The 23,247-nt window shown below is 37.8% G+C and overlaps 6 protein-coding genes across 7 annotated transcripts; 2 read left to right on the plus strand and 4 right to left on the minus strand.

The window, feature by feature from the left end:
* Nucleotides 1–76: 76 nt before the first annotated feature.
* Nucleotides 77–999, minus strand: HIPP27 (Heavy metal transport/detoxification superfamily protein). The gene is made up of 2 exons (XM_021959913.2): nt 894–999; nt 77–648 (listed from the first exon to the last, which is right to left on the minus strand). The coding sequence occupies exons 1-2, from the start codon at nt 972–974 to the stop codon at nt 262–264; spliced, it is 468 nt and encodes a 155-aa protein (XP_021815605.1). The 5' UTR covers nt 975–999; the 3' UTR covers nt 77–261.
* Nucleotides 1,000–1,805: 806 nt separating this feature from the next.
* Nucleotides 1,806–4,066, minus strand: LOC110758106 (protein ALTERED PHOSPHATE STARVATION RESPONSE 1-like). The gene is made up of 4 exons (XM_021959900.2): nt 3,550–4,066; nt 3,250–3,461; nt 2,867–3,084; nt 1,806–2,769 (listed from the first exon to the last, which is right to left on the minus strand). The coding sequence occupies exons 1-4, from the start codon at nt 4,064–4,066 to the stop codon at nt 1,806–1,808; spliced, it is 1,911 nt and encodes a 636-aa protein (XP_021815592.2).
* Nucleotides 4,067–4,958: 892 nt separating this feature from the next.
* LOC110758510 (SWIM zinc finger family protein) lies at nt 4,959–10,046 on the minus strand. Its single transcript, XM_021960390.2, has 6 exons — nt 9,735–10,046; nt 8,133–8,462; nt 6,966–7,617; nt 6,456–6,655; nt 6,119–6,363; nt 4,959–5,958 (listed from the first exon to the last, which is right to left on the minus strand). The coding sequence occupies exons 2-6, from the start codon at nt 8,399–8,401 to the stop codon at nt 5,162–5,164; spliced, it is 2,163 nt and encodes a 720-aa protein (XP_021816082.1). The 5' UTR covers nt 8,402–8,462; nt 9,735–10,046; the 3' UTR covers nt 4,959–5,161.
* Nucleotides 10,047–13,232: 3,186 nt separating this feature from the next.
* On the plus strand, nt 13,233–15,522 carry LOC110758352 (GDSL esterase/lipase EXL3-like). 2 transcript variants are annotated; one of them, XR_015825598.1, is made up of 5 exons: nt 13,233–13,555; nt 13,726–13,856; nt 13,936–14,169; nt 14,500–14,840; nt 15,117–15,355. XR_015825598.1 is itself a non-coding variant. In XM_021960190.2 (5 exons), exons 1-5 carry the CDS (start codon nt 13,270–13,272, stop codon nt 15,308–15,310), a joined length of 1,101 nt encoding a protein of 366 aa, XP_021815882.2. In that variant the 5' UTR covers nt 13,233–13,269; the 3' UTR covers nt 15,311–15,522. The 2 variants fall into 2 exon arrangements, 1 of the variants encoding a protein (XP_021815882.2); XM_021960190.2 differs by having other exon boundaries at nt 14,500–14,755; nt 15,117–15,522.
* A 1,670-nt stretch (nt 15,523–17,192) lies between these two features.
* Nucleotides 17,193–19,549, plus strand: LOC110758060 (Small GTP-binding protein). The gene has a single exon (XM_021959850.2). The coding sequence runs from the start codon at nt 17,317–17,319 to the stop codon at nt 19,360–19,362; it is 2,046 nt and encodes a 681-aa protein (XP_021815542.2). The 5' UTR covers nt 17,193–17,316; the 3' UTR covers nt 19,363–19,549.
* A 226-nt stretch (nt 19,550–19,775) lies between these two features.
* Nucleotides 19,776–22,672, minus strand: FBS4 (F-box family protein). Its single transcript, XM_021959860.2, has 6 exons — nt 22,434–22,672; nt 22,262–22,308; nt 21,670–22,138; nt 20,609–20,683; nt 20,395–20,504; nt 19,776–20,309 (listed from the first exon to the last, which is right to left on the minus strand). Exons 3-6 carry the CDS (start codon nt 22,018–22,020, stop codon nt 20,048–20,050), a joined length of 798 nt encoding a protein of 265 aa, XP_021815552.1. The 5' UTR covers nt 22,021–22,138; nt 22,262–22,308; nt 22,434–22,672; the 3' UTR covers nt 19,776–20,047.
* Between the last annotated feature and the right edge of the window lie 575 nt (nt 22,673–23,247).

Genomic DNA, 23,247 nt, shown 5'->3' on the forward strand with positions numbered 1-23,247 from the left:
AGCGTCGATCAGTATATCAAATGATCATACACTTAGTTGATCGATGGATCTTCTCTATCGCGTATATCAAAGAAAATACAAAATTACTTGAAAATCAATAACAATAAAAAGATTTGGTTCTTTGTAATCTTGGTAGAAGAAATTAAAATTGGTACTTCAACTCTATTAACATAAACAAATTTTTACAGCTAGTATTACTGCTACTTACTACTGAAGCTTTTCAAAATTTATGAGTGCAATTAGAACGTATTTAGATAACAATTACATGAGCACACATGCATTTGGATTGTCGTCGCTAAACGCCGTCGTATACTTCACTTCAGTGGAGCTGGCACGTGCGATAGCCGAAGCCTCCGGATCCTCCAGGACGTTCCGCACGTACCCAGGCGGGGCCTTCTTGTCATAAGCCTCCGGAGCATACGGATGCGGAACAACATCGTACGGTACATAGGGCCATAAATCAGCCTTCTTTCCCGTCCGATGCCTGACACGATGCAAGACCTTGTTGGGGTCCACATAGCCAATCACGGTGAGCTTGCTCAGCTTGCGGTCCACCTCAACCTGTGTGACTCCCTTCATGCCTTGCACTGATTTCTTCACTATTCTCTCACACCCTTCACAGTCCATCCTCACTTTGATCTCCACCGTCTAATGTTATAAGTTATAACCCAATAAACAAAAATAATTAAAATATAATTCCACACCTATATATATATATATATATATCATATAGAGTAATTCTTTTCTTTTCGGAGTTTCTAAATAGTGATACCGTGAATCTAGATTGCACATTCATAAAAATTAAATTGATCAATGATTCAGATTCGGAGATTCAGGGATTCGGAATCGAGAACATTCCTCATAGGGTAGGGTATCTAGTAGCACATACATACCTGTAATTGCTTGTATTTCTTTAGCTTCTCATGACTGCGAGAGCAGTCACAAAACTCATAGACTTCACTGAGAAGACCCATGCTGCATGCAAAGTTGAAAGTACAGAAACTTGTTCAAAGGCGATGCTTCATCATATATAAAACATCAGCATGAGCCGCCGAACTGTTTGTGCGTGTGGGTGTAGGATATTGACACGTGTATTTTTCTCTAAATGTGGAGGAGGCTAGAAACTACACGTTGTTGTTGATGGATGTTTGGGCTTATCACATTTGATTAACGTTTGATGTCCATCTGTGTGGGCTCAGGGCTGTCCTAACCCAGGCCCAATAACAATTAGACCCAGATTGAACAAGCCCCATTCATTCTGGTCTTTATTTTTATTTTATTTTTAAAAAAATTAAAAGCCATTTTTGTTTTCTTTCAAATAAAATTGATTAGATATTGTTCCATTTTCAGGATTGAATTTAGCATATTCTTTTAGGAATATACAGCCTTTCGAAGATGGGTCTCTACATTGTGGGTGCCCTTGTTCCTCTTGTATTACTTCTTATATTTTTTTTTAGTATAAACGATAGTCTAAACTACAAGAGAGGGGGGTTTCTCACACACACGTATACAACTAAGATGTCATGTACTATGGTGGTTCGAACATAAGACATCTTATTCGCAAGTCAATGCTATTTTTCACTAGACTAGATCTAGACCCCGTTGACATTAGCTCTTAAAACATTAGAAATCTAAGAAAGCAAAGAAACGAGTTTGCCTGTTGATGTGATATATTCTCAATCCCTTTAAGAAATAACTATGTTCTATATATATCCTTAAAAGTTAAAAATAAACATAAATAATAAACAATAATAATAATAAAAAGTGCCTAAGATTCTAAAAATCTGTTATGCTTATTTTTTCTGTCATTTATGCCTTTTTTTCTGTCCTTTATTAATTTTTATTCTCTCCTCGGCTTCAACACGAATTCTTGGTGGTTGGCTATTTTGGTCATCGGCTTCAACACGAATTCTTGGTGGTTGGCTATTTTGGTCATCGGCTTCAACACGAATGCTTGGTGCTTGGCTACTTTGGTCATCGGCTTCAACATGACTGCTTAGTAGTTGGCTACTTTTGTCATCTACCTTCATTCCATTCTCGTTGAATCTTATAAGGAGGACATCATACATTTCGACAACACTCTTTGAAAACTCGGTTAAGGATTTAAACACGGACGAAAACCCCGTCTGGAATCCATTCACAGTAATATTTTGTGTCTCCTTCATGCTTGTTTTAAGTTGTTCCACCTCTTCGTTTAGCGTTTTCGTAAACTCACACATCGTGTCCTCCATGTCTTTCAACAGGCGCACATGACTTTCCTTTTCCTTACGCTTACTTCTCTTCGATCCAAATCCCTTACGAAGTTCCTTAGCAAGCTCATCTATCTCCCTCTCTTGTTGATGATCATTGCCTTGTCGAACCATCAATGCTTGGACATCCTTGCCAAAGTTTTGCATGGCACTAGCCACTGCTTCATGTGGCAGCTTATTTATGGAATCTAACCAATCATCACAAATTTCACGGGATGGCAGAATGCCAACTCTACACCACCTTAGCGAGGACCACATATCGGAGTCGACTTCACTTTCAGGAGCAACAGGCTTATGTAGCCAACCATCAAGTGCTTCAATGTATTCTTTTTGTGAAGAAACATATGAAGCAAAGCAAGCACGCCATTTTTGAAGTTCTGCTTCAAACTCATGAGTAACAAGTTGGAGTGAGTCATTACACAACTTTTCATAGGATGGACAGTTTACATACTTCACTTCGGACATGATTCTGTGTTGTGTTTCATGAGTTTCTGACATGATCTTCCAATTTTTCATCAGCCTGCAGAAAGTGGGAAAGAGAAGTTATAATAAAATAATTCAAAAAAATTCAGACTTGTCATGTATTACAAATAAATTTCTGACATCTATGATCTTACCCTTGTAACAACTCAATAAGTTGTGGTTGCAGCTCCTCATCTCTCAGTTTTCGAATTTCATTAAATATTGATTCCACATTTCTTTTGGCAACCACAACTCTGGAACGCAATTCCTTTACTTCAACTCTAATTTTTTCTTCAGTCTTTAGGCCATGTCCTTGGTTTCTTGAATATTGGGAGCATTTTCGATCATATAATCTCCAGGTTTCCACTCCAGCCTGCACATAAAAATTTAAAGATGATTCAAGTTATTCTCAAATTATCTAGGTTGTCCGTATGGAGGAGGGAACACATACGCTAAAACAATCCTATAAATTAATGATCAAGTTATGAGAAATCCATAAAACTGAATAAAGCAAATAATTGTTGGATTCATATTTTACCTTCACCTCCTCATAGAGTTTTTGCTCCCAAGCATATAGTGTCCCTAGTGTTAACGAATGGCACTCGGATCCCATTGCTCCATTGTCATCAAAGAGACCACCACTATAATGAGTGATTTTTGAACAACTTCTGTTAAGGAGGCCTCTTCGGGAGGAAAACGAAGATAATATAGATGAGACGGAGCTGCTTTTTTTGAGTTTACTTGAGTTCTCTGCACCCAAAATCATATAAACATGAATTATACACCATGACCAAGCAAATCAAAATAACAAAAAGCGCTTTAAAAGAGAAAAACCCACCTTCAGTTTCCCCCAAGGCAGATTGCTTTTGATCCATGTTGGCGCCTAGCATCCTGGAAACATCCAAACTGGAATTATAGGCCCTAAGGAATTGGACCTCAACCTCTTTCAATGCTTCCAACAATTCCCTCCCTTCTCTCACAGCCTCATCATTCAGCAAAACCAACCCCAATTCTTCCCCATCGGTCCCAGCATTATGATCACTATTCTCTTCAACTTCTTCTCTATCATCTGAACTTTCTTGTAGCTTTTTTTCTCTGTCTATCTCTGAAGAAGAGCTTCTAGAAATTCCAGAATCAGAAGAAGGGTAAGCATTGGTGTTTTTGGTTGGAGAGGAATGGCTTTCTACAAACGACCTTATAGCAACTGCCACTGCACACAGCGACTTGTTATACTCGCCCTGTGCATCTGCAAACGCATCCCTTCTCTTCACAGCCAAATTCAGCTGCCACTTTCTCTCCCTACAAAGCAAAACCACATCGTCTTTTTTACTTTGCTTAGAGACCTTGCCACCCATGTCTCTGTTTCCTCTGAATTTCGCTTATTTCTTTAGAACGGGCTTTGGTGGGAAAGTAAGAAAGAAAAAGTTGGGTTTGCAGAACTAAACTGAAGTAACAGGCTTAGAGAGCTTCAAAGTAGTGTCTCTTTGTTTGTTTATGGAGGGGGTATATTTATACAAGTACGAAAGAAGTCCTTGTTTCAGTGGGTGATTGTAACTTTGATTTTGGGCAACTCTTGTTCTTAGCCGTTATGGCAGTGTCTGGACATCCCTTTCCTTGCAAGCATGGGAGAGTGTTGAAAAAAAAGGGTAAGTTTCTGGGGTTCGAAACCAGAAACCTCTTTCCATGCAAAAAGTGAAAATTTACTTTCCTTTTTTATTTTTTAAGTTTTTGGGCATTGTTGTTATTCTTTTTTCTTGGGGCGAAAATTACATTCTCTCATGGACGTGCTGGGATAAATATAATGTCATGAATTCAAATTTTCATACTGACTGGGTCTGGGTAAAGCATTGCTCAATGTTAGAATATAAGCTTATTTTCTCAATCGAGAACATTCCTCATGAGAACAGTCGCGAACCTCATAGACTTTACTGAGAAGACCAGTTGCATGCAATTACTATATCCTCTATTCAAAGGAGCCAAAAGAGTCTGGATATTCTGATTTTCAGAAAGATTTAACTCTTATTAAAAGGGGAATTTTGATTATTGAACCAATTCGTCCAACTATAAAAAATAATGATGGAAAATTTATTATGCATCAAACCATCGGTATTTCATTAGTTGATAAAAGTAAACACCAAATTAATCAAAGATACAGACAAGAAAGACATGTTGATAAGAATTCTGAAGTTGAAAGTATAAACATAACATTTTAAGGGTTATCTGGTGAAGAAAAAGGAAGTATCAATCTGCAATGGAACCCAAGATTTTCATGTATTGTAAATTATCATGTCAATGGTAACTCAAATATACAATTTCCTGTGAACATCGAGATCATAAACTTGACACAACTGAAATGAATTTTTTCTCTATATTTCTTTCAAAATGAATGTGAAACAAAAGGGAGTTATGAAAGTAGGGAATCATATATCTAATCTGCCAACCTAAAACAATTATCTCAATCTTGACAACCTTTTTCGCTTCCGGTTCTTTTTCCTTGCTGCTGCAGCTCTGTTTGTATCAATGGAACCAGAAGGAAGAGCCAGAGAAGTTGATGGCTTTCCAACACCTGTTCTGCCTTTCTTAGAAACCCACTGCAATGGCAGATTGTTTACCACGGTGCCAATGTCATTAGAACTCGTCACTTCTACAAGCTTTCGTATTTGATCGAACATCTGCATAGTCCAGGCCATCGACTGATCGAGTGCAACTGAATCTTCCATTGGTTTTTTCAATAGGCTCATCAGCAACTCTTTGAATGACTGAAAAGACATGGAAGGTTGATAACCCTGACGACTTTCACAGATCATATTGACTTTGATGACATGCTTGCAAAGGTTTCCTTGCATTGACCATGCACAATCGCAGAAAGAGAATTCTGATCCAGGATTCCACACAAGATGCACAGTGCTGCTGTCCTTCTGGCTTAAGACCTTGGCATAGAGGTAGTCTTTGTCATCCAAGCTAACAGCAGAATCAGGAATTTGCAGTGCCCTGTGCCATGATGTAGAAGCAATGTATTCTTCCTTAACATTTTGAAACGAATCGCATTCATCTGCATAACGGTCAAGCCAGTAGCTTGAATGCAGCTCAGTTGTCAGCTTGTGCACCAACCAATCAACTCTTTGGAGTGCTCCAAGATGTGAATCATCAAATAATTTCACTTTCATCTTCACATGATACGCTTCAATGGCACCAGATGCCTCCTGGCTTGCAAGCGGAAGACTTCTCATAGTCGAAAGCCACATTTCTGTTAACAAGAAATAATATATGATAGTTTCATGCGAAACTTATAATACAATTCAACATCTTTGATCCAAAAGAAAAAGAAAAAAAGACCATTCAACATGATGTGTGCATGCATGAGAGAGAGAGAGAGAGAGAGAGAGAGAGAGAGAGAGAGATCTAACCAATCTTAGGTACCCAAGAGCTCTTAAAATATTCCATAAAAGCCGTCTGATCCACAAAATCTTGGGTTAGTTCTTCTAAGGCACCCAGGGTACCATTTCCACCCCAAATGCCATACACAATGTTACCCAGACGTTTAAAAATTTCCCGCTGAACTTCAATGTTATTGCATTTCTTTACAATATTCCTCAGCCATGATCTACGAACGCGCCAGAGGGAAAAAAGTATGGGACAACAAAAGATATCTCTGAAAGAACAGAAATGTGTTATTAGAATGCACTATATTCTATGACCAGATAAATTTAATGCATAAAGAATTACAGAGCAAGAACATCCTGCCTGATGGGATCAGTCTCAGCTGCTGCATCATCAATTAAAAACCCATTGATCTTCCATCCAGGCTCAACACTACGAGCTCGATCAAGTAGAGCTTTCATCCATTTAGACACATCTGGCTTTGCAAAGCTACGTGTGATGACCCATGCGACAGGGAGTGCATGTTGTCTTGAGTCAAAGACAAGAAGTGTGCACAAAGGATACTGCCATTTCAAAACACACATTTATAAACATCTACATCACCGTGCACATTGTCTAATCTATAAAAATAAAAAAAATAAAAAATCCCTTATACATTCATGAACCATTTCATGACTTAGTAACTAGTCCATTCCAAATGAAATGTGATGACAAGATAACCACCCACAAACGTTTTGATTTGTTTATTACCACCCATGTACTTCCTGGAAACAGGTCCTACTAAACCTAGAAATCAGGAAAGCAATCTCATAGCGCATGTCAGAGGGTTAGTCAGTTCGCAAGCTTGTACAAACAGCATCAATGATTTGTTACCTTAAGTCTCTTTATGCCGAATGTTGAATCAGCTGCAATGAGACTGCAATGGCCAAAACGAATCATTTGTTGCAGCTGCCACTCTGTTTGAATCCCCAGAATGAAAGAATCTTTTTCTGAAGTATCCTGATATATGAATATGGATTTTTTATTGCGTTCAACCCACATGCGGATGCTAGCTTGATCATCAAGATCCAATTCATGGGTAGACCGTTTAATAATCATCCCAAGTTTGTGGACGTACTGGGAAGCAAGGCTATTGACTTTTGCATTTGAACCACAATATCGCTGAATCCCCTCAATGTGTTTCTCTAGTATATTTTCTTCTGGAATGCCCAGGTAGATCATAGACATTGTTTGTTGTTGGATCTCATTACAGATATATGGAACTGTCTTTGCTCCAGGGCCGATCGCATCTCTGTCAAGTGGGCCATGGCAAACAAAACCAGATTTGTTCACATGGCGCCTCTCTTGATATATAATTAGTGCAAGTGATGGACGGGCATACAAACGTTTCACTACAAAATTGCATGTACAGCCCCGCATGGATTGAGGTCTAGCAGCACGATTGCGGGTGTTGAGGCGATATCTTCTGCTTGGCAGTATACTTCCTCCTTCCCCATAATTTTCAGGACCAAAAGAACACCAATACCTTCAAGGAGAACGAATGATCAACTTAATAACTGTAGCGCCTAAGTTAAGGAAAAAGAAGGGGGGTCTATCCAAACACCCATTGCTCATATGGCTTATTTGTTAGTCAAACCACAATATTAATACTTGTGATCCAATTTTTTATATATCCAAAACAAGGTTTAAGCTTTCAGTTATAACCATCACAAATACAATGGTGTAATTGGAGCAGAAAAAAAATGTCAATGTTGTCCTTACACCTGATTTATATTAGTCAAATCAAGATAGGTCTAAATTAAATTAAAGAAAAGAACACACACACACACACAAATTCTTCAGAACTTCATTAATAGTGAATCCTGAACCAGAGATTAGATAAGCTGGGAAGCTCAAAGGTTTGAGATCATCAAAGGGTCACCTTATCAGAACATCATTACACTGTTTCAATGATATATATGGAAAATTAAGGGTTTTTTTTTTTATCAGCAGAAGGAAATATAAGAGCAATAAGTTAAGTTTAAGAAGGTTTTTACTCACATCCTATATTCCAAATACTCATCATCCTTGTATTCCTTTAAACTGCCCATCTTTCTTTTTCTTCCTCTCTCAATATGAAACCTTGTTGGGCACTCTAAATTTGAGCCTTCGCCAACTATAAATTCATCCACTCGATCATATGGAATGAGGGCTGCATCATCATGGTGCTCAGCAGTGCCAAATTTGGTCCAAGTCAAATCAGCAGCGGAGAACTCCTCTTCTGGTGGATCTTGAACTGGAAGATCCCCTATAAATTCAACAATTGCCATAGGGATGTAGATCCTTACTGTAATATATACTACCAAACCAGCTTAACAATTAGCAGCACATCTGCGAAATACAGCAAACACAATCTCATTAACAAAGGAATATCATAAACCAGTCAAATTAAGAAGTTGCAAATATACTTCCATGGTTGTTAAACTTGGAATTTTACTTTGGATATACTTCCATGAAATTAAATCATCACATCGTAAAATTCTTAGAATTTATGGAGAAGAAAGTACACAATATAGTACACAATAGACAGTCCAACATATTTGTTTGCAGTCTAATGTATAATTTAATACTCACACAACCCAGATATTTAACAAACTAAAATAGAAAACAAGAGAACTAGGCATTATTGACCAACAGAGGAATTTTATTAGCATGTGAAACAGAGAGAAACTTATAAGCTTATTCTGTTTTTTTGTGAACTGCAGGAAAGTTTGCAGTGGAAGGAAAGACCAAAAGAGAGAGATCAGAGAGAGTGTGGAAATCAGTTAGACAAAGAAGGCTGGACATGGATGCCACAGCAGTGTAACTTTCTGAATCCCTATAGGTTCCACTTATTTTGTGAAATCGGAAACAGTATTCAGGATCCAGAGAAGTGAAAACGAAAACTGTTCTCATTTCACTACTTCCTAAATATCTGAAACCCTTTTGCTCTGTAATAGATCAAGATAGTTTTTTTTCCTTTTCTTTAATACATAAAACTGTGAAAACATGATTGTCAATGGACTTAGCTACAAACCCACCAACACCATTACTCAAAAAATACCCACCACAACTGCTCAAACGCGAACTCTGCTTCTCTTTCCTATTTGATAAGTTTGTCTAACAAGATAAAATTCAAAATTTCAGGCTGAGCTTAGCTAGAGCTTCCGACTATTATCTACTAACACCACCCCCCATCTTCCTCTGTTAACAACCAACAAACTTCCAGGTTTCTCTCAGACAGTCAAGACTGTTAGTCACCACAAGCAACCACCATCACCAATATTTATTAGATATACAATCCAACTAAAACCCCAAAAACAGCCACCTTTTTAATCACCACCAAAAACCCAATATCCATTCACAATACTAAACCACGTTCAAGCAACCTAAACACTACAGTAATATTAGAGAGGAAGAGAGAGAACAAAACCACAATTTTAATCCAAAATAAGTAAAAACAAAAGATGAAATTGAAATTGGAACACATTTCAGCGGGTTCCGTTGGTGCTTAACTTGACACAATATCACGCAACTGACATGAATAAATTTCATACAAAAACACAATAATCTTTGATTGAGAATAAGGGAGAAGAAAGAAGAAGACAGACGAACAGCACTTACCTTGCACTTGCAGCTGCTGCAGCAAAGGAGCTGGAGATACGCCTATTTCTTCTCTTGATCTTCTCCGTCGATTTTTTTGTTTTCGGTAAATTGCCCAAAGGGATTGCCTTTGTTGTAGTTGAGGGAAGTTGGAAGAGAAGAAAGAGAGGCGACACTGTAGGTTTAGATAAAAAGAAGTTGCATTTTCATGTAATTGCTCTCAGGGAGGCTTCAATTTTGCAGCTGTCAGTAGTTCATGTCCAGGAAGGGACTATTTTGATAGGAGGGAGCTCAGAAGTTCTAGTCCTGAGGGCTAATGGCTAATTTCTTTTTTGTTCTATTTTTTGGTTCTGATTATAAAAAATAAAAAAATTTGTTGCCATTCAGTCCTGACCTGAGGTCGTTTTCATTTAGGAACCCTAACTAAAGGTCCGACTCCAAAGTCATACCATAGTAATATGGCATGTCACACTATTAGTATATGAAAACATTTCTTATCATTATACAAATATGGTAAGAGTAGTATTATTCATATATAGAGTCAACTTATATTATGCTCGATAAAAAGTTTCAAGTTCGAATATCTCATTTTCAATTGCCGTCCAATGCTCTATAACATGTTTTCATAAATAAATAAAAAAGGTCTCCTAAGAGTGTTGAAATGGGTTGAGCTATTGTAGGTTGTTCTCCTACATAATAAACAGCTTTATCAGTTAAATAGTTGTTTCACCTAGAAATGCTTAAAGTATGCCAAAAAATCATATATACCTTATAAGTTATAACCATCAAGTTTTGTTCCACCTTTAGATAGAATAAAGTGTTTGTCCTTTATATAAACAATATTGAAGGAGGGGGAATCGAATTTGAGACCTCAAATAGCCAATATTTTTAACCACTTAAATTACAAACCCGGGTGAATAAGTGTCTTATTATAATACTAAACAATAATGCATGTTTAAATGTTTTGGCTTTGGGCTGACATATCATGGATGGATACAGAACAGTGCAATGCCATGTGCTGATGGAGAAAATGCAGTTGGATATTACTTGTCAGAAAGTCACTAAGCAGTAGGATATTTAGCAAAAAAGTTTGGAAATTCAATGGTATCCTGGCAAAAATGCAGATCACATGGACGGCCTCAGAATAGACTTATAACAGCCCCAAGGGACTAATTAATGGTTCTGGGTTGTGAAGATGGCTGTAAAAAGTTAAAAACCACCCAAAACATATTAGAATGAAGGCAAATGATTTCTGAGTTAAAGTTGGTTTTCTTTGACTGCAAACCAGTAAATTGGTTGTGCTTTTGTTAGTTGCCCTTATTCATTTGTGTACACATCTAGAACAAGAAAAGGAAGGAAAACAGAAAACAAACAGGACCGTGTGTTCTCCTGATTTAGTGAGGACAGGATTTATGTAGCTACAGGAGGCTCGACTCTCTTTTCTTTCTTTGGCCCTCAATAAGCTTGACTTTACAATGTGAGCTGTACGGAACAGGTGTTTGTGATACCAAAAAGTTTTGAATCGACAAGCTAATATCAACTAGCTCTTGATCTAGTCGTACCTATTTCCCTTCCTAATGTTAGAAGATGTCCCAATTTCAAATCCTCTTCCCCGTTAATTATAAAAAAAATAATACTCTTATGCTCATATAAGACCTCTTCATTGAAATACACAACAGCAAAGAACACAGAGGCAAAACCAGTCAGATGATGGACAATTTTTTTTTTCTTCTTTTGTGACCAACAACCCAATTCAAAAAGGGGAGTTTGGCATCTATAAGAGTATTAGTGAATGAAATTGATATATAACTGACCATATTAACATGCTTGAATGTAACATAACATGCCAGCTAGGCAAAAATCAAACTACATTAAATTAAACCAAACTCTATCTAATCTAACAACTACTACAAACTACACCTCTTGAGACAATATAAATAAGCTGAGGGCTTTAGTTATATGGAGATGCTTAAAAAGACCTACGATCACTTGGAAAAACAGTGTTTTTTCTCAAATGAATGCAATGAGTTTTCTCTTCCAAGAACTTCTTCTTTCATCTAATTCACCTGTCAAAGTTTTCTCAATCATCATAGTTCTGTTCGTCTACCATTATGCTGCTGCTGTGACACTACACTACCCGAAAACGAAACGATGTCCAGCAGTGATTTTTTTGGAAATTCAATTGTTGATCCTGGCAACAACAACAATATCAAAACTACAGTCAAATGCAATTTCCCACCATATGGGAGGGATTTCATATGAAGAAAGCCAACTGGAAGGTTTAGCAATGGAAGAGTCCCCTCAGACTTGATAGGTAACCTCAATACTCTTTGTGGGTTCTAAGATTTTTCTGCGTTAATTCAATCTTCAGGTCAGTTTATTAAAAACCCTTATATTTCAATAAGACGTCACGTCTCAAGTTCGAATCTCTCATTTCTAATCATCATGTCTCAAGTTCAAATCTCTTATTTCTAATCATCACGTCTCATTCTAATAATTTAAAATCAAAAGTAAATCATGAAAGATTATACAAAGGCATTTTCATCGAGCATGTGATCCTATAAATATGTAAATAAATCACATATATACTTTATAAGTTATAACGACCAAGTTTCATTTGACCTTAGATAAAATAAGTGTTTTCTTTTTAATACAAGCAATATTGACGAGGGGGGAATTGGATTTAAGACATCGAATGCATGAGTAAAGGCTCTTAAGCACTTGAGCTACAAGCCCCATGCAAATAAGTGCCTGATTATAATACTAAACAATAATGCATGTTTTGGCTTGGGCTGAGATATCATGGATGGATGCAAAACAGTGCAACACTGTGCTGATGGAGAAAATGCAGTTGGGATATTTAATTTTTGCTGCAGAGATCACAAGGACAGCCTCAGAAAAGACTTTTTAAGAGCCCCAAAGGACTAATTAATGATTCCAGGTTGTGGGGATGACTTTAAAAAGTTGAAAACCAGCCACATCATATAGAACCAAGGTGAATGATTTCAGAATTTAATTTGGTTTCATAGTCTTAAGTCTTTGACTGCAAAGCAAACCAGTAATTGGTGTGCTTGTGTTAGTCATTTTGTACACACCTAGAACAAGAAATGCCTTGACTCTGCAATGTGAACTTTTACAGCACACGCGTTTTGTGATACCAAAAAAGTTTTTGAATCAAGTAGCAGCTCTTGATCTAGTGGAACATTTTCCCCCTTGTCAAAAAAATACGACTGTTACCTTTCAAATGAGGGAGTAAATTTTTTTTCTTCTTCTTTTGTGACCAAAAACTAAATTCAAGAAAAGGAGTTTTACAGCTGTAAGATGCATCCAGATGAGAATACTAATAACTGAAATTGATATATAACTGACCATATTAACATAACATGCCAGTGGAGAAAAATTAAACTATAGATTAAATTAAACCAACTCTATCTAACAACTACTAAAAACTACACCTTTTAAGACAATAAATAAGCTGAGGACTCTACTTATATGGAGATGCTTAAAAAGACCTATGATAACTTGGAAAAGCAGTGTATTTCCTCCACTGAATGCAATGAGTTTTCTCTTCCAAAAACTTCTTCCTTCATCTAATTCATCTGTCAAAGTTTTCTTAATCATCATAGTTTTATTCTTGTACCATAATGCTGCTGCTGTGACACTACCCGAAAACGAAACGATTCCAGCAGTGATTGTTTTTGGAGATTCAATTGTGGATCCTGGCAACAACAACAATATCAAAACTATAGTCAAATGCAACTTCCCACCATATGGGAGGGACTTCATAGGGAGAAAGCCTACTGGAAGGTTTAGCAATGGAAGAGTCCCCTCAGACTTCATAGGTAACCTCAACCCCTCTTCGAGGGTTATAAGATTTTTCTGCATTCACACTACTACTGTTGCAACTATTATCATTGTTGTCTTTAGTGACCAACAAGAACAAAAGGTCTGACCTGAATTTTGTCAGCTCAATCAACAACTGTAAAAAGGTTAACTCTTTGCAAATTTTCAGCTGAATCAGTTGGAGTGAAGAACATTTTGCCAGCTTATCTGGATCCAAGTCTGAAGGTTCAAGACCTACTTACTGGTGTAAGTTTTGCCTCGGGGGGTACAGGATATGATCCTCTGACTCCCCAAGTAGTGGTATATATCTCTATCTTCCCCTCTTTTCTATTTAGCATTCTTATATATCCTTGATTTATTTTAATTCTATTTCTATCAGTCTGTCTTATCATTATCAGATCAACTGGACCTGTTCAAAAAATACCTAAGCAAGATAAATGCAGCAGTCGGGGAGGCGAGAACGGCGACTATACTATCAAAAAGCATATACATTGTGTGCTTAGGAAGCGATGACATTGCAAACACTTATTATTCTACACCACTGAGGAGACCTCAATATGACATTCCAGCATATACAGATCTGATGCTTAAATCAGCTTCAAGTTTCTTTCAGGTAAAAGTAGAACGACTGCAAATGCCAGCACTAGAAAATAAATAGTCTTGGTGCTCGTGCATTGCCACTACGTAGGCAGAGACTAAATTTGCAATGGCCTGCATCCTGAGATACACATAAAATTAAGCCTGCAGGATTCAGAACTAACCAGCCACCACAGAAGAGGAATAATTTCCAATCTGCCTCATATGTTATTGTCCCATATAAAAAACAAGCAATCTGGTTCCCCAAGTAACCTAAAATCGAGCACAAAATCCATTTAAAAAAAGTGGGACATTAACTAGTACTTTGTTATTTATGTTAATGTGGGGAGATAAAATGGGACTGCAGGAACTATATGACCTGGGAGCTAGAAGGATTGGCATAATAAGCTTGCCAGCAATTGGGTGTGTGCCATCACAAAGAACACTGAATGGAGGCATAGACAGAGGGTGCTCAGACAATGCCAACCAAGCAGCAAGCCTCTTCAACTCCAAGCTCACTGCCCAAATAGATGCCTTCAACAAGAGGCTTCCAGAAGCAAGGCTTGTCTACCTTGATATCTACAACACATTGCTTTCTCTCATCCAAAACCCTTCTCAAAATGGTAAATCATCATCTTGCTGCTAAATTAATGGCTCATTCCAACTTCACTACCCGATCGCAAATGCGGGTTAAGTCAGTTGGCCAAGGTAGTGTGTCTGCCCCATTGCATCCGAGTTTGAAATCCCTTCCCGTAATAATTTAGAATATCTCCCTTGTGAGAAAAAATAAAAAATCACAACCTGATCAAATTCTTTTAAGTAAAACAAAATGACCCACCTTTACAATCAGACTTCACTTCTGTTTTTTTTCTGATAAATGATTTTGTTCAAAAGAGTGGTAAATTATGTTCAAAACTCAGATGCCATAATTGCATATTTCAACATTATGTGTTGATCTGATATATATATATTTTATGGGTTCAGGATTTGAAGTGGTGAACAAAGGCTGCTGTGGAACAGGAAATATTGAGGTCAGCATTTTGTGCACTCGTTACTCTCCAGGTACCTGCAAGGATCCATCAAAATATATATTCTGGGACAGTTACCATCCCACAGAGAAGGCATATAAGGTTCTTGTCCCTCTGGTTTTTGATAAGCAAGTTCATAAATTCTTCTGAGCTCTCTCTCTCTCTCTCTCTCTCTCTCTCTCTCTCTCTCTCTCTCTCTCTCTCTCTCTCTCTCTCTCCAATCAATAAATTGTGAAGCCAGATTAATTTGTTGTAGTTCCCTTCTTTCTTTCTTTTTATTGTCCCAGGTGTTTTGCTTTTCATGTAAGCTGAACCCAATTTGGTAGAAACTTATGTAGTATTCTATTGTGTGTTCCATGCAATGCAGGAACTGTTATTTAATTTTATGCATTCTGTTCTGAACCATGAACAAGTAGATTTTGTTACATTAAATATGTTCTGCTCTACTGGCATTTTGTTATTATACATGGCTAGGACTGGAAGAAGCTAGCAGAAACAAGCAGATCTTGTGAAGTCTAACTCCAAACAAATTTATTTATTCTTATACTTCACAACGTTTTCAATGTGGTCTAAATTTAATTACATTATCAATCTCTAAAATTGGTTGAGGATGAACAAGAACTTTTAGCCTAATTTCACCCACCAATGTGACATAAATGTAAATATAACTAAATTAGTACAATTGAGAATAAAACTAGACCAACAACCTATAATAACCAAGTACATATTTACCTTGGTTTATAAAAGAAAACCATAATAATGCAATCCTAATTTCGTGTGTCATAGTGTCCTAAGTTTTGTTAAGGCATGCCGCCAAAGTTGGTTTGCTTAAACCCGTTTCCCGTTTAAGTTTGGATGACTGGTCCTGTCTTCGAACATTAGTTGGAGTTGAATGCTATGTCATGTCACTGACAACATTCAAAACCCTTAAGTACTGAGTCTGCTGTCGTCAGTTTCTTGTTTTCTGGTAACCTTAAATAATTAAGCTGCCTTTAGTTTTCAAAAACAACGCATCATGATGAAGAGTGCAGGGCAGAATTGTCTTTGGATTTTATAGATACTTGGAAAGTTCTTTGGACATTTGACCAGGAAAAACAAAGCAAAGGTTATTGACTGGATCCACTGAGTTGTAAATTTGTAAAAAGATCAGAAAACGACACACAGTTTGAATCCTTATAGATCTCAGGGTTGCCTCCTTCCATTCCATTCAATTTCTACAAGTTCTGCATATGATCTTTTGGGTCACCGACATGGCTCAGATAATTGAGCTTCGGCCAGTTGAGGTTGAAGAAAGTGACAGACCAGAAAGGTTATGTCAACCATATTGCGTCTGACATACGGTAAACTGTGTAGTTGGATATTTAATCAACCATTTATGGGCAAGCTTGCAATTTAACGTATGTGTGACTTTAATGTATGCCTAGTTGGTTACCTTGTACATCTACTCTTGTATCTTCAAGATATTGCAAGCATAACATGTTTTCACATCTCATGATTCATTTGCTTGCCCTAACCTTTCATGTATTACTTGTCAAAAGTGATCAATTGTAGTTGTATATTTAATATGCAAAATGCATGGATAGAACCATAATTTCAATATGAAAATCAATGGTCTCAAGTTCGAACTCCAAGATACATTTGCAGTGTATATGAGGAAACCCACTAATATAATAAATACTATAGTTTAAAAGCTAGAAGTATACTTAGAGATTTAGGCTATGTTCGGGAATGCTTTTGGGAGGGCTAAAAACACTTTCTAGATCATGGAAGCACTTTGTAGAGAAGCATATGCTGAAGGACTTGAATTTCTTATTAAAATTTCATTTTCTTTATAATAAAAGCACTTTTGAAGCGATAGAGAAGCAGTCCCAAACGAACCATTAATTTTTATTTTTATTTTTTAGCCTCATTGCCTTATACAGTCAAATTCATTTATGTCTCGCCATATAATAGTGAATTTTTTTTTTAAAATTTATTTATGAAATTCTTAAATTTTTCATTGCACATAACAAAGGCAAATGAGATATCAGACGTAGCTCATTTTTAGTTTTACATGGGCCATAGATATCAGACGAAGACCAAAGTCAAAAATCCAATCCAAAACCAACTATAGCCCAAGCCATTCATACGATTCAATCCAAGTTTGATTCTTCGCCATGGCCGCAGACCTCTCTGCTCAATCTCAGACCCTCCTCCTATCCACAACCACCACCACTCCCCAACGTTCACATCCCAGAACCACCTCCTTCTTGCCCTTCTTCTCACTCTCTCACTCTAAACCTCTCCTTCATCTCTCCAGAACCTCCTCCAGGCCTCGGCAAAGACTCCAAGTGCTCTGTGAAGCCACTGGAACCCAACCCATTTCCCAGCTCGGCCATGACCGTCTTTCCAAGGTACCCATTTCCCGTATCAGGAACTTTTGCATAATTGCACATATTGACCATGGCAAGTCGACTTTGGCTGACAAGTTGCTGGAGACGACTGGGACTGTTCAGAAGCGTGAAATGAAGGAGCAGTTTCTTGACAACATGGACTTAGAGAGAGAAAGAGGCATCACCATCAAGCTACAGATTGCTCGGATGCGTTATAGTTTCAAAAATGGTGAGCCATATTGTTTGAATCTCATTGACACTCCTGGGCATGTCGATTTTTCTTATGAGGTGTCTAGGTCTCTTGCTGCTTGTGAAGGTGCTCTTCTTGTTGTTGATGCTTCACAGGGAGTTGAAGCTCAAACTTTGGCCAATGTTTACTTGGCCTTGGAAAACAACTTGGAGATCATCCCTGTTTTGAACAAAATAGACCTTCCAGGAGCTGACCCAGATAGTGTAATCAAGGAGATTGAAGAGGTTATTGGGTTGGATTGTAGCAATGCAATACTGTGTTCTGCCAAGGAGGGAATTGGGATATCTGAGATTCTTGATGCAATTGTTGAGAGGGTTCCTCCACCAGCTGATACTGCTGATAAACCATTGAGAGCTTTGATTTTTGATAGTTACTATGACCCATATAGGGGTGTTATTGTGTATTTTAGGGTAATTGATGGGAAGATAAAGAAGGGTGATAGGGTTTATTTTATGGCTAGTGGGAAGGACTATTTTGCTGATGAGATTGGGGTTTTGTCTCCCACTCAGCTTCAGGTTGGAGAACTTTATGCTGGTGAGGTGGGTTATCTTTCAGCTTCTATAAGATCAGTGGCTGATGCTAGAGTTGGGGACACAATCACAAACTATAGTAGAAAGGCAGAAAGTTCATTGCCTGGTTATGAGGAAGCCACTCCAATGGTGTTCTGTGGCATGTTTCCTGTGGATGCTGATCAGTTTCCTGAGTTGAGGGATGCACTTGAGAAACTGCAGCTTAATGATGCTGCTCTGAAGTTCGAGCCCGAGACTTCGAGCGCTATGGGTTTTGGATTTAGATGTGGATTCTTGGGGCTTCTCCACATGGAAATTGTTCAGGAAAGGCTGGAGAGAGAGTACAATCTGAGCCTGATAACTACTGCCCCGAGTGTCGTATATAAAGTGAACTGTGTAAATGGTGACATTGTTGAATGTTCAAACCCATCTGTACTTCCTGAACCTGGAAAAAGGAAGTCAATTGAGGAGCCTGTTGTCAAGATTGATATGCTTACACCAAAAGACTACATTGGTCCCCTTATGGAGCTGGCACAGGACAGAAGAGCAGTGTTTAAAGAAATGAAGTTTATTGCTGAGAATAGAGCGTCACTCACATATGAATTGCCCTTGGCTGAGATGGTAGGTGATTTTTTTGACCAGCTCAAGTCCAGAAGTAAAGGCTATGCTAGCATGGAATATACTTTTCTTGGGTACAAAGAAAGTGACCTAATAAGACTTGATATTCAAATTAATGGTGAACATGTAGAACCATTGGCAACCATTGTGCACAAGGACAAGGCATATGCTGTAGGGAGGGCTTTAACACAGAAGCTGAAGGAGCTCATACCAAGACAGATGTTTAAAGTGCCTATTCAAGCATGCATAGGTTCGAAAGTGATCGCTAGTGAAGCTTTATCAGCAATCAGAAAGGATGTTTTAGCCAAATGCTATGGTGGGGACATTTCAAGGAAAAAGAAGTTGCTTAAGAAACAAGCTGAGGGAAAGAAAAGAATGAAGGCGATCGGGAAAGTTGACGTGCCTCAAGAAGCCTTCATGGCTGTGTTGAAACTTGAGAAGGAGGTATTATGATACTGCAAGTCTTTGTGGCTTCTAACATTGTTATGTAAATGATAAGTATTTTGGTTGAATGAGGAGCTTGTGTAGCCATCTTTGTCGTTGAAACGTATACAGTATAAATCCTATGTTGGTGTATTTGTCTGCTATGCTACCAAACAGCAAAGAACATAGCAGGACCAGACATGACCAATTTTTGCAATTAGTGCCTTTTTTCTTCCTTTTTGTTTCCTTGTTTCCAAACGATGAGTTTGGTTTGTGAAATACTTATAAGTTGTAAGGAAATAAGGCATATTGGTTTACACGGATGCTGTGATTTATTATGGATTCAGGATTTGAAAGGGCGGATGGAGAGGATCCAAAGAAAATCATACAGAAAATCATAAAACAAAATAGTATTTATCAAAGCATTTTGCGTAGTCAAATAGTAGAAAATAGAAATGATATTGCTGAGAAAACAACTAGCCATTGTTTCGAAACATATATAGGAAATATACAAGTAACCAGTTTTAAAAATTAAAAACTATCCCACAACCGTGATCTGAATTCTTTTACCTCCTAATTCAAAATATGAGGTTCCATTCCATATCTCCTAAACTGCCCCAAGCAACTCTACAAAACTGCTACTTCCTACCTGACCACGAAATCTATAGATACGGGAGATGAACTATATACATGTAGAAAACACAAGGCAACCAGCTTAAAGAAGTTTATTCTGAGCAACAGCCTGACATAATTCGTCCTCATAGAACAAAACTCGATTCGAAGCCAATGATTTGCAGAGGGGCTTTGGTAACACAGAAGGGACCATGCATCTTGAAGGGAAGTTTGACTCCTGGAAGAGAACTGCTGCAACCTGCCGCATTTCCGAGACTTTGAGGCGAGATGGTGGTCGGGGACCATGCCTTGGTGCTTTTGGAGTATGGGGGCTTCGAATGAATAAGCCTTTCCCATCTCCCTTGCTGCAAAAATCATGCAAAACTCAGTAAAATAAGAAACCTATCTGACAGGGTAAACGGTGATAAAAACACAGTTTAGAATCCCAACCTTAAGAAAGGCCAGTGCTCGGTCGGGTGGGGTGTCATTGTATTTAACATCTCCTGTCTAGAGCGATCTGGAGTTGTATAATTAAAATAGAACTGCCTTGCAAGTAAAACCTGTTTCCAATAGTATAAGCATGGAAGGTCATTTCTATTCAGATTAAACTAAAACAAAAGGCAAACACATGAGAGAGAGAGAGAGAGAGAGAGAGAGAGCTTACAGCTTTTCTAACTCGTTGAGAGACATGAAAAACTGCCTTCAGTTGGTCATGGTGCAAGTGACACAATACTTTAACCTTCAATTACAAAAATAGAGGAATCAAAACCAGCAGAGAGGCATGTGATAACAACATGAAGTAAAATACATATACATATACATCTAAATTAATAGTGATAACAGCACTTTTATACCCCTAAAACAGTAATATCTTTAATTCTTACACACATGATTATTTGGCTATATCTCATCAGTAATTGGTTTGATATATGATATGGCAGATTCTAATAAGATTGTTAAAATGTAAAGTTCCCAGTGAAATTGGAAAGATTCAAATCCACATTTGTGGGAGGGAATGAAAAATAAACCCCCAACATCCAGTTTTATGTTGACACGGAAAAAACTGCACAAATTTGGTTCCAAAACATACATCAAACGAAGGAAAAAAAAAGTAAAATCTATTCCTTAAAAAGCAACAAAAGACGAAGGCAATTTGTTCTTTACAGCATAGTCATAGATCAAAAGACCTAACATCTCTATTAGACTTCTTACAACGCTCGTCAAAAACCTTGAATTGGATCTTTAGACATTTCAAGGCAACCTTGCATAACTAACCAGTATCCAAAGCATACCAAATATGCGTGCAAAAAGAATCAATACCAACATAAAAAGCAAAAAGTACCACAAACACTCTAAATCTCTGCTCATCTAAAAAACAATCACACAATACTATAAAGAACTATTGAGAAACCACATACTAAAAGAAAGAGCTCCAACCTACTATCCTATATTGTCTCCCCTTATTGATTGTTTTGCCTCAATACGATATACAAATTGAACAATGGCACAACAAGAAATTGGTAAATCCAAGTAAACACAAATAAATCACAAAACAACCATCCACTCTGACAGCCAGATTTTCAGAAAATATCATATTTACAAAGAGAAATCCCAGTAATAGATTTACATCGGCATACATAACATTTCTTACATGCACAAGTGATGCTAAATCAGCATATAGTAAAACGAAAACTGTGAAGACAGGGTTAATAATATAAACAATACCAGCAAATCCATGGGGAGAGATTCAAGCCGGGACTCCGACGCGCAATCTTCAGTTCGAGGGGTCTTTGGAGTTTTCAACAAACTATTCTGTCTAACCAAATTCACAGGCGACAACATCAAAGGGCTTTTATCAATGGCCCTATCTTCAAGCACCATATCACCCTTAACCTTCTTGGTATCCAAGACAGCCACCCGCTTCCTCCCAAGATCGGTGCACGACTTAGCTGAAGAGGTCTTGCTATGCTTAAGCTGAGCAAGAGCACCCGGCTTCAGATACTTGTTACCTGAGCCTCGTCGCTTTTTCTGTTTGGCCTTCTTCGAATTCCTTTCTTTTGGAGACACTTTTCCCATTTTCCCTTCTTTTTATTCAGCCCCAAATTATTTCGAACAATTCCTCAATTTTCCCAAATAAAATAAATCTTCAATTACTTTGTTCAATCAGAAAACCTAGCAACCGCAGCTATTAAACCTGAAACAGACAATTTCAATCTTAGCTATAGCCCTAATATAAATATAATCTATAAAAAAATAATAAAAAAACAAAAGCAGCGAAGAAATTGGTTACTAAACATAAATATGTGGCGAGCTTTACCTTTTTAGGGTTAGAGATCGTCTCGATTCCTCGTTCAATTTTCCCCTCTGTAACAAAAATCACAACCGAAAACTCATCAGAAACCCTAGGTTACCAGACTTGGAACTAACAGATAGCTACTAGCTCCCCGAAACAAGAACGAAAGCAGAGAAAATTATACAAAAATTCAAACCTTCAATCAAAGCGAAAGCGAAAGGCAGAGAAGCATAAGCATCGTAGTGACAGAAATTCCAGAGAAAATCCAAAAATTAAAATAAATAAAAATAGGTAGCAGTGCAAACAGAAGGACAGAGAGGGAGAGAGAGAAAGAGAGAGAGAGAGAGAGAGAGAGAGAGATGGGGCCGCTAGGGTTTACTCTTGATTTGAAATTGATACAAATGCCCGCCAAAGTTTTTCCAGCAAACAGTTGCTGAGGCTATACAAAACAAAAACCATAGAAAGTGTTTTATATAAATAATCTAGCTGTCCAACACGTGGCGGCCTCTGAATGGCGAGGTGATTAACTGCAGAGAGGAGTGGGCCAGTGGGTGTCTTTAGTGCTTAGGTCACTGGGCCACATCGGACGGCGCAGATTGCGTGATGGGTACGGATATTGGACTTGTTTCCTAATCGGGTGGAATTTTTGTTTAATTTGAAAATAATGTTTGGAGGGAAATAAAAAAATGTGATTAGGTTTGAGAGGGAAAGCGAAAAATAATTTCTACGATGACTAATCTACCCTCTTTGTTTGGTTTAACTTCTGGCTTAATGGAGGGTATTTTGGGGGATATCGATTTATGTGAAAGGCGGTGCTTTAGGAACCTCGATTGTTGTGAGAGCTGGGGACGTGGGCCCATATCAGGCCCATCTTATGATGGATTCAATTCGGTGAATGTACATAATCGACCCTTTATGGCAGCATTAACCACGCGTGACTGCCGCTTCTCCGTGTTTTGACTTGAAGGGCATAGCAGTCAATACAAGTTCAAATTTTCCATAGCCTAACC

Source organism: Prunus avium, chromosome 7 (genome assembly GCF_965620075.1).
Source record: "Prunus avium chromosome 7, drPruAviu1.hap1.1, whole genome shotgun sequence".
NCBI classification, from domain to species: domain Eukaryota; kingdom Viridiplantae; phylum Streptophyta; class Magnoliopsida; order Rosales; family Rosaceae; genus Prunus; species Prunus avium.